Source organism: Heterocephalus glaber, unplaced genomic scaffold (genome assembly GCF_053883595.1).
Source record: "Heterocephalus glaber isolate CG9 unplaced genomic scaffold, H.glaber_assembly_v1.0 deba00001845, whole genome shotgun sequence".
In the NCBI taxonomy this organism is placed as follows: Eukaryota; Metazoa; Chordata; class Mammalia; order Rodentia; family Bathyergidae; genus Heterocephalus; species Heterocephalus glaber.
In genome coordinates, this window is record NW_028258494.1 from 1,404,705 (window position 1) to 1,416,045 (window position 11,341).

An 11,341-nucleotide genomic window follows, 5' to 3' on the forward strand; every position below is an offset into this window, starting at 1 on the left:
TTAGGAAGGGCAAATGAGGGAGAAAGAGAAAAAGGAAGGAAAAGGAAAGGAAAAACAGAGTAGAAGGAAAAAATGGAAACAAAGAACTGGGCATGGTGGCATACACCTATAATCTCATCACTTGGGAGGCTGAGGCAGGAGAATTATGTTGAGTTCAAGGCCAGCTTTGGCTACAGAGTGACTTCAAGGACAACCTGAACTACAGAGTGAGACCCTGTCTTTAAAAAACTAGTTATCTACAGAGTATTTCACCCTACTGCCATAGAATACACATTCTCAGCAGCATATTGATCTTTCTGCAAAATGCACCACAAAGCCCAAAAATCTTGCTTAAATAAATACACAAGAATCAAAATTATCCCATGTACATTACCAAATCATAGGACACTGAAACTAGAAGTCAATTTCAAAAGAAACAACATAAATTTTGCAAACACCTGGACATAAATAACACAGGCTGGAAAACTCAGTGGATCACAGAAGAAATCAGGAAGAAATTAAAGAATTCCTAGAAACAAATGATAATATCAGGGGCCGGGGATTTAGCTCAATGGTTATGCCACCTGCCTTGCAAGCACAAGGTCCCCAGTTCAAACTATGGTGCCAAATAAGTGATTCCAGAACAACATGCCACAACCTATGGGACACAATGAAAGCTCTCCTAAGACAGAAATTGATTTCTGAGAACGCTCACACTAGAAAAACATAGTGAGCCCAAATAAACAATCCAATGATGCACACAGAGGTCCTAGCAAAGCCGAAACAATCCAAACCCAAATCTAGGACAAGGAGGAAAATCACAAAGGTCAGAGTGGAAATTAATGAAAAGGGGCAAAAAGATACACTAGAAAGAATCAATGAGTTGAAGAACTGATTCTTCAAAAGAATAAACAAAATAGACAAATCTTGAGGTAAGCTTACCAAAGGAGGAAAAAGACCTACATCAGTGATGGTGAACCTTTTAGAGACAAGTGCCCAGACTGCAACCCAGAAAACCACTTGTTGATCACAAAGTGCCACCATTGCAATTAAACTCAAATATTAGAATTTAGTTTAGAAGAAATAACCATACATCAATATCTTTTGTCTTAAAAGAAAAACCAAATAACACGTGTGCTTCAGGTTCACCACCACTGACCTGTATCAAGGCAACTGGAAATTAAAAAGGCAAAAATACAACAGATACCACTGAAATGCAGAAGATCATTTGTAAGTAATGTGAAAATTTACACTCCAGCAAATCACAGTCTATAGAAAAAATGGACAGATTCCTAGATACATATGAATTATCAAAACTGAATGAAGATGAAAAATCCTGAATGGTCCAGTAACAGGGAATAAAATTGGGGCAGTAATAAAATGACTTACCAATAAAGAAATCTCAAGACCCAGTGAATTCACTGCTGGATTCTACAAGAACTTCATGGAAGACCCAATGCCAGTACTCCTCAAACTCTTTAATAATGTGGAAAAGAAAGGAGTATTTCCAAACATTTTCTTGGAAGTGGCATTATCCTGATTCCAAAATCAGAACCAGTGAGAAAAGAATCCAATGAGAATTGGATCCAATGATCCAAGAATCCAATGAGAAAAGAATAATACAGGCGAATCTTTTACTGAATACAGGTGCAAAAATGTCCAACAATATACTGGTAGTGAGAGTGCAACACATTGTCGAAAAGATCATACATCATGACTAGGTTTCATCACAGAAATGCAACTTGGGTTCAACATGTGTAAATCAATAAATGTAGCACTCAACATAAACAGAAGCAAGGATAAAAAAATCATTTCAGAAGATGCAAAAAAAATCCCTTTGATAAAATACAATATATATTTGTGATTTAAAAAAACTTATGTAATCCATTCATGACAAATCTAGTGACAACATCATATTACATGGGGAAAAACTCAAAACATTTCTTCTGAAATCAGGAACAAAAGAAAGATGTCTACTATCATTATCCCTGCTTAATATACTACTTGAAACAGTTGCCAGAGGAATTAGCCAAGAGAAAGAAATAAAGGGGATATGTATAGGAAATGAAGAAGTCAAACTATCATTATTTACAGATGATATGATCCTCTACATGGAAGATCAAAATAATGACACCAAAAGATTCCTAAAATTAATAACAAAATTCATAAGTGTAGCAAGATATAAATACAACACACAAAAATGAATAGCATTACTGTATATCAATAATGAATTCAATGAGAAAGAGATTAGAAAAGCAGTACCATTCACTGTAGCATCAAGAAAACTTAAGCACTTAGTAACTAACCTTAACCAGGAAGGTGTAAGATTTAAATGAAACAACAGTAGTCTGAAAAATGAGAACAAAGAGGGAATGAACGGATTGTCCTCTGTCCCTGAATAGGTAAAACCAATATTGTCAAAATGGCTATTCTTCAAAAACTTATTCATTGATTTAAAGCAATCCCAATAAAAATAACAACCGCATTGCTCACAGAACTAGAAAAAAAATTCTAAAATTTATATAGAACCCCAAAAGACACAAAATAGCAAAAACAGTCCTGGGCAACTTAAACAAAGCAGGAGACATCACAATCCCAGATTTCATGTTATACTATAATGGCACAGTGATAAAAAAAAAAAAAAAGCATAGCACAGGTATGAAAACAGACATGTAGCTCAATGGAGCAGATCGATATTGAAGAAACAAATCCATGGACACTAAGTCATCTGATCTTTGACAAAGGATCCAAAAGCACATGCTAGAGGAAATATAGGCTCTTTAAAAATAGTGCTGGAAAAGCTGTTTACACAAAGGCAAAAGACTGAATCTAGAATCATATCTATCACCATGTATCATAACAAAATCAAAATGAATCAAAAACATAAATATTAAAACAGAAACACTTAATCTGCTGGAAGTTAAAATAGGTAAAACCTCTTAAAGTCATAGGCACAGGAAAAGAATTTCTAAACAGAATCCCAGTTGCACAAGAAATAACTTCAAGAATACCCAAATGGAATTATATCAAATTAAAAAGCTTTTACACAGCAAAGGAAATAACCAGTAGAGTAAAATGACAACATATGGAATTGGAAAACATTTGTGGTAGCTACTCTGTGAAGAGAGGACTAATGAAAGAACACATGAAGAACTAAAATAAAAAAGACCCCTCAAATAAAATACCCAATCAAAAACTAGGTCACTGAAATGAATAGGCATTTCAAAGCAGAACTACAAATGGACACAATAAATATATGAAAAATGTTCAGTATCTCTGGCATTAGAGAAACGCAAATTGAAACACCATAGAGATTCCCTCTTGTACAAGGAAGAAAGGCTGTCATCAAAAAATCAAATAATAAGAAATGCCAATAAACGTCCAGGAAAAGAAGCCTTCTACATTGTTGGTGGGAATGTACACTAGTACAATCACTACAGAAATTGGTATAGAGTGTCCTCAAAAAGCTAAAAATAAAAATTCCATTTGATCCAGCTATTGCCCTTTTAGGTATCTTCTTGATAAAGTTAGACATCATATCACAGTGTTACATTCATGCCCATGTTTATAACAGCACAACTCATCTAAATCTTGGAAGCAGCCTTATGCTCACCAACAGATTAATGGATAAGGAAAACATGGTATTTGTACATAATTGAGTAATACTCTGCCATAAAGGAGAAATTTTAAGTAGTTATAGAAAAATGGATGCACTTGTAGACCATGTTAAGTGAAATATACTTGACACACAAGCTTAAATATCACATGACTTCTCTTATATGAGAAACTCAAAATGCACATGATTTCAAAATCTAAATGAAAGGAAATGAAAAATGGGGAGATTGATCTTTTGCAAATAGGAACAGCATCTAGAGATGAAGGGCATGGAGAGACTTGAGAGTAGGGGAAGAAAATGAATAAAGATATTTTAAGTAGATGCACCTACACCCTAAGATGAATGTAAACATTATATATTCCAAAATGTACTAATAAAATAAATAAATATAAACTACTGAAAAAATCAATAACATTCTTGTATACCAACAATGAGCATACAAAAAAATAAGGAAAATCATCCATTCCTAAAATAAAGTTTGGGGAACTGTTTCATTCTTAGTAGATACTTAGCACCCTCTTGTCAAACACCAAATATTCTTGGGGGAATTATATCTCTCATAGAGAACCACTGGCCCAGAGTTTTAGAACTGATATTATGATTTCAGAATTCAAACCAAGGTCCTATTTCTTACTTGATTTATAACATTTGTTAGCATTGTTTCTGCAGGAGAGATTGGAGCACTACAATCTCATAGAATAGACATTCTAAAAATCAAAGTTACACAATCTGTATCAGGTGGGGAGCTCAGTTTACAGTGCAAAAAAGAACTAAATGCATCTCTTCTAATTAAACATTTCAAAAGGAGAAACTACAGATTTGTTATTTTAAAATCTTATAAGTTTTGGAAAAAAGAAGGCGAGAAGCAGTTCAGGGTTTTACACCAAAGAAACACTATTCTCTCCCTTGATAAAGGAGGAAATGGTGATTTGGGGGGGGGGGTACCAGGTGCTTTTACACACCAGGAAACAATGCTTTGAAGATCCAGTAGATGTAACTGAGCTAGATTCGTGTGTTAGACTTATAAAAATACTTAAAGGAGTGATAAGGTGCTAGGAGGTTATACCTGTAAAGTGTAGGTGAGTTCATAGAGCTGTAAGAATAAAAAGTAGCTTTCCTGGATTATAAACTGGTAACTTGGGAACAGAGAATCAGCAGGAAAAATTTCTTGTTTTTCCAGGCCAGTTTTCCACAAAGACACCAGGCAGATAGAGGATGATGTAAAAGTGGGAAAAGTGCCTAGTGAGCAGTTATAGGGAGCTGCAACCATTTATTTTGATGTCCCCAGTGTACCAGCTTGGAATGGACTGGATCTGATGGTTTCTTCCAAGGAACCGACACCTGACTCTTTACATTTGTCTTTTCTGGAGATAGAACTTCAGTATTTAAGTCAACCATCCAGGGGAGAATTGGCACTTTTATGAGACTTTCCTCTCAGAAATTGTATCCAGGTGAGTCAAATCCAACAGATACTGCAGGTGAGGATCAAAGAGAATAGAATGCAAGAATGTTTATCTGAGGTCACCTGAAAGCCACTCAGACCTAACCGAGAGCAGGGAGTGCTGTGTTTCCTTGCTATTCTGATGTATTAATTATTCATAATTATGAATTTATAATGCTAAAATGTGCAATGAATATTGAACTGATTAATGGAAGTTTCATTGGTGACAATGAAATTATGGTCACAGAGGCCTGAACGGAATAGGGAACGTGAGAAAAAAAGTCCTTCCAGGAAAAGAATGAAAATCCAAAGATCTTTGCAACTAGGATGAGTAGATAAATGGGGTGTTAGTTAAGGAGTGAAATGCAGTGAAACCAGGACATTTTTTATGTTTGAGGTAAGACATATGTTTCTCTATCGATGAGAAAGATCCAGAGAAAAATTCTTGCGAATTTTATCTTGCAACAAAAATTCATGAGACATACTTTTCAAAGTATGAATTTCAGAAGGCCTCCTGTCATATGTAATATTTTGAAGTCTCTGGCAACTTAATCATGAATTAGCAACCCATGTTGAGATCATTAAATAATTACCATTTTTATCTTTTCTGTTAGATCTTTTAGATTTTCCTTCCATTTTGTTTAAATTGGCACATGCTATATACATATCTATAAATACCACACTGAGCCATTCTAACATATATAATGAATGTAACCTAGTCAAAAGTTAAAAAAATAAAAAAATTTCAGTAGAGGGTAGATTACAGACCTCTTGAAATTAGGCAGACTAGGGGGAAGTGAGAATGGGAGTTTGAAAAAGGGGTATCCAAATATATTTATATTGAAGAAATAAGTTCTAGAGTTAATAGCATTGTAGGGCAATAATAGTTCACAATTTATTACATATATTTTTCTGTGAATGATTTTTATAATCATATAAAACAATTATAAAATTACTTCTAAGGGGTTATGCTAGGTTTTTATTATATACTTAAAAAATTAGAAAAGAGAAATTCAAAGTTCCCCAACACACAAAATTCATAAGTATTTAAGGAAAGGGAAATACTACTTTCTGAAAATAAAATACTCATTTTCACTGCAGAAGGAAATATACTCAATTCCAATGTACTTAAACTAATTTAATTGTTACAGTCATTCTTTGTTCTGTAAGTTTGTGGTTTATTTTACAGATGTACAAATTGGATTATGTGCACTTTGTAAATGCTATGTTAAGTTGTTCCCTTACAGTCTCACTCAATAATTCCTTACTGACCTCTCTGCAACTATCATAATGCGGGAATAAATATTTTAGAGCATGTATAATATTTCATAATGGGCTTGTATTATTCACACTTTTGATAGTCTTTCATGTCTTTTCTCACTAATTTGCTATTATATCAATGTTGCAATAATGTTTTGCTATTTTTAAATTCAAAGTTCTGAGACAGGAGTGATTTTGTTCCCCAAGGGACAACAAGTAATGTCCAGAGAAATGATTGACTTCTACCTAGGGCCAGAGTCATTTGAGGTCAGCCATGCTGCTGACCATCCTATTATGTACAGATTACTCCATCCCCAACACACACACACACACGCAAACACACACACACACACACACACACACACACACACACGACAGGAGAATAGTCTGGCTAAGAATGTCCACAGTGCTGAGATTGAGAATCCTTGAATTATATACATGCAATTATAGTATTCACAGCTCTCTTCATAGTGTGCCCCAACACAGGGTACCAAATCATGTTCCAACACCAAATTAGACAGTACCCCCTTTCCTATTTTATTTGAAATTCTACTCCCAATCAATCTAACAGCTCTTGAGGTTTGTTTTTCTCTAGGCTGGAGGTTATGAGTAAACATTTCTTGGCCCCCTAAAACTATTTTTTACTTTAAGCAAATATATATATTTCATCACCATGCTGAGTTTTCTATTATTACCATTATTATTTCTTTTCTTTTTTTGTACCAGGGATCAAACTTGGGACCTTGCACATGCGAGGCAGGTGCTGGAACCACTGAGCTAAATCTCCAGCACTCCATTATTATTTCATATGACTTCTATTTTACAAATTATTGTTTCTCCATTGACTTGCAGGGTGATAATTTTGATCCAAAAAAGGTTTTAAATTATATTTAGGTATACATGTATGTCTTCTTATTCTTGAAGGGTTTTTTTGCCTCCACATGATTTTGTTCAGTGGATTACATACACAGTATAATTTCCAGGTGTTCACCTAAATGAAGTGTGTGTTTTCAGATGAAGTCATTTGGCCCTGTCATTATTGAGTGAGACAGGATTGTGAGATGGGGGATCAACTTTACTTTCTTCTAGAATTATAGGCACTTCCGTTTGCTTTCATTCCACAAGGCAACTGTTTCTTATTACATTGAAACATAATCTTTCATATGTTGAGAGCCCTCATACATGGAGATTCAATTGCTGCTTTTTTCAACAAATGATAACTGAATATCTGTTACAAGCCAGAATGATAGGGTCATTCTATGTCATATGCTAATATTTCAGAGCTTTTGTTAATTTCATCGTTAGTGTGTGTTACTTGTAATGTCTTTCACTTAGTTCCTTAAGAAATGGCAGTGTTGAGGGTGGAAGCCAGAGCCTCACCCAAGCTAGGAAGGCACTTTGTTGCTGAGCTACACCACAGCCCCCATTTCAGTTAGTTGTTGAGGCTCCATGACATTTTATTTGTCCTTTTTTTTTTTTTTTTTTTGGTACGGGGGATAGGGATCGAACCCTGGTCCTTGCGGTTGCACAGCAGGCGGCAAAACCACTGAGCTAAATCCCCAGCCCAACAGTCATTTTGAATCAACTCTATTCAACCTGATTTCATTTACATAACTTCTTATTGTCTTAAAATGCATACATATTTACATAGGTTTGGAAAAATACAAAGATGAGCAAAGCAGGTGAGTTTTCTGCTCATTTGGATCTTGTAACAGAATGGCGTAAACTGAGTACAGTGAAATAAATGTGTGAATGACACTACCCCCAGGCATAAATTAGACGGGTCAAGGCATCCTGGTCATGACATGTGCATGACCTTATAGAATGCCCTGGGGAGGTCATTTCATTTTAGACAGAGACCCAAATGAGGGCTAGAGTGTACATGGGATTTGTTGAAAAATAAATTAAAATTGAAAGCCCAAAAATAACAATGAAAATATACCATGAGAGATGTATCAAACCTCTTGCTGAATTTATTCATTGTGTATCACAAATATACAATAATAAAAAATTGAGAAAAGGACCTGCCTCAGTCATCACTGGGCTGTATCAAAACTGAAAGGTCAAATAAATATGAAATAAGTATAAGAAAATGTTTTGTTCACATAAAAATGTGCTGAACCTTTGTTTTACTTTGTGCTGTATGATTTTGGGGGATTTTTGTTTATTCTCCTTGATCATTTTTTTGTCTTAGAGTCATTTTTATATGGTGTTTAAAACCATGAAAATTTCACAATGTTAGAAAAGATATAAGCTTATTTTTTCTGCCTTCTTGTTTTTGCAGGGCATCCAGGAGATGGAAATTTGGTTGGAATTTTGCCAAAGCCAAGGGAGCACTTTTTTCCCTTAGTCTCTCAGGAAATGTCTGAGTTTCTTTCTTGCTTTATCTTTTGTGTCCCTTTCATTCCTCTCTTATTTCTCACTCGGTGTTTATTGAACTGATTTTTTGGGTGTGTGTTTCTATAAATACAGAGCAGGAGTGTGAAAATGAAGCAAAAGTTAGCTCATACTTGTTGTTTATTGGAGGCTTACCAAATGGGAAGTCTGGGCCCCATTTCCACCTTAGAGGAAAGACAACCCAGTCTGCCCAGCCCACTAGTACCTCCCACGGGGTGGAGAGAAGACCAAACGGCCACAGTGTAAAGATGGCGGTTTGTGCCCAGTCCTGACACTGCAGATACCTGGGCTCTGGATTCCAAGGCGCCTCTGCTAACACAGAGGTAAAACTCAAACATCGGTGGTAGTCGGGAGAGTTTCCATTTGCACTCACAGGGTGCTCTTGCCACAGAATTAATAAGGTGCATTCGGCATGTAGTGTGGATGAGGTTCTCCCTGAGTCTTGCAGCTTCAGCACGACGCACTGCTCAGCATCCTCTGACACCACCTCTTTACTCTCCCTCTTTCCCACTGACCTCCACACACTGGCTCTCCAAAGGCCTTGGACATGTTAAACAAGCACTTGCCACTGGGCTTTTGCACTGGCTTCTCCCTACATCACGTAACATTTCTGGAGAGGACCTTTCAGCTCCTGTTGTCTTCTTGAGCTCCCTGTTCAAATGGCTCCTTCTTGTTGATCTGGCCTAGATACCCATGACAAATGACATCCTCAGGGTTGGGCATAAGGATCAATAGTAGAGAAACTGCATTGCATTCATGACGTCTGGGGTTCTAAATAAAGGTACTCTGAGCACTTCACAAAAAGGAACTTCCTATATACCTGCTTTCATTCTCTATATGGTAACTTCACTGTCTGGCATATTACATGATTATTCCTTTTACTAATGGCTTCATTGAGATATACTTCACATTCAGTTAATGTGTTATCATTTGATGAATACTTGCATATACAAATGTGATGCCTTTCCCACAAAAGTGAATAGATATGTGATTCCTTGTTTGCATGTATTCTTAGTTCATCTTTGGAATGTAAAAACTTCTGTTTTACAGCAGCCTAGTCAGGGCTGGAGCACAGTCAATACTCACTATCCCTAAAATGTGAGAAATAGTTTCTCAGTACAACTGTACATGACATGACTTCCTGGGGAGAAGGCTTATAGTGGGACAGATATTCCTAATTAGGAATGGCACTAGGATCATCTAAGGGGAAAAGATCTTCAAAAAACGTAGAAGTTAATTTATAGACTGGAAAATATAAATTGGAGCATTACAACTATAGAAGTAACATCCATTTGTGTGAATAGTACTCATGCTATTTTTTTTTCCTGGTAGTTGCATCCACCATATGGAACTAGGAAACAACACAAGAATTTCAGAATTTCTTCTACTGGGATTTTCAGATGACCCAGAACTGCAGCCCCTCATATATGCACTTTTCCTGTCCATATATTTGATTGCTGTGCTTGGGAACCTGCTCATCATCCTGACCATCATCTCTGACTCACACCTGCACACTCCCATGTACTTCTTCCTCTCCAACCTGTCCTTTGTGGAAGTCTGTTTCACCTCCACCACCATGTTCAAGATAATGGTGAACATCCAGACCCAGAGCAAGATCATCTGCTATGCAGGCTGCATCACCCAGATGCACTTCTTCTTGCTCTTTGGATGGTTGGACAAGTTCCTCCTGGCTGTGATGGCCTATGACAGGTTTGTAGCCATCTGTCACCCCCTGCATTACACAGTCATCATGAACCGCCCACTCCGTGTGGTGCTGGTGTTAGTGTCCTGGGTCATGAGTGTCCTGCATGCCTTGTTACAAAGCCTGATGGTGCTGCAGCTGTCCTTCTGTACTGACTTGAAAATCCCCCACTTCTTTTGTGAACTCAATCAGGTAGCCCAACTTGCCTGCTCTGAAAACTTTTTAAATGACCTTGTGATGCATTTTGCACCTGTGCTTCTGGGTGCTGCTTCCCTTGCTGGTATCCTTTACTCTTACTCCAAGATCGTTTCCTCTGCATGTGCAGTCTCATCAGCTCAAGGGAAGCATAAAGGCTTTTCCACCTGTGCATCTTACTTCTCAGTTTTCTCCTTATTTTATGGCACTGGCCGGGGTGTGTACTTTAGTTCTGCCATAGCCCATAGCTCACACTCAAGTGCAGCAGCCTCAGTGATGTACACTGTGATTACTCCTAGGCTGAACCCCTTCATCTACAGTCTGAGGAATAAAGATGTAGAGAGAGCTCTGAAAAGACTCTCTGGAGCGGAACTTTAGAAGGGCCCATTGGACATGATGAAGAAGTGCCCTTGCTGGCTGCATTCTAATCCTCAGAGTTGGAAATTGTGATTCTTGGATTCAATTGTGAATGCAAGCTTAGTCTTTCTATTAATTTCCTGGTGTTTTCATTATTCTGATTACAATCTTTCTTTTTAAACATTTAGTAGTACATGTTTGCTGTACATAATGATTGCATTCGTTGTGGGAATTGGTACATGTACAGAACACACCTTAATTCTTTTTATTTCTCCTTCCTTGGCCCTTCTCCCATCTCTAGAACCTCTTCCAGTTTAAAAGAATCTATCTCCCCATTTCCTACTATCTATCTTTTATTTTATTCTTTAATCAGTTATACTTTGAGTTTCTTATA

At 36.8% G+C, this 11,341-nt stretch overlaps 1 protein-coding gene and 1 pseudogene across 1 annotated transcript; one reads left to right on the forward strand and one right to left on the reverse strand.

Moving 5' to 3' along the window:
- Nucleotides 1-9,100, reverse strand: part of LOC101719114 (vomeronasal type-2 receptor 116-like) — a 35,277-nt pseudogene extending 26,177 nt beyond the window's left edge.
- A 938-nt stretch (nt 9,101-10,038) lies between these two features.
- LOC101718772 (olfactory receptor 7A10) lies at nt 10,039-10,968 on the forward strand. Its single transcript, XM_004864298.2, has one exon. It carries the CDS (start codon nt 10,039-10,041, stop codon nt 10,966-10,968), a length of 930 nt encoding a protein of 309 aa, XP_004864355.2.
- Nucleotides 10,969-11,341: the final 373 nt, after the last annotated feature.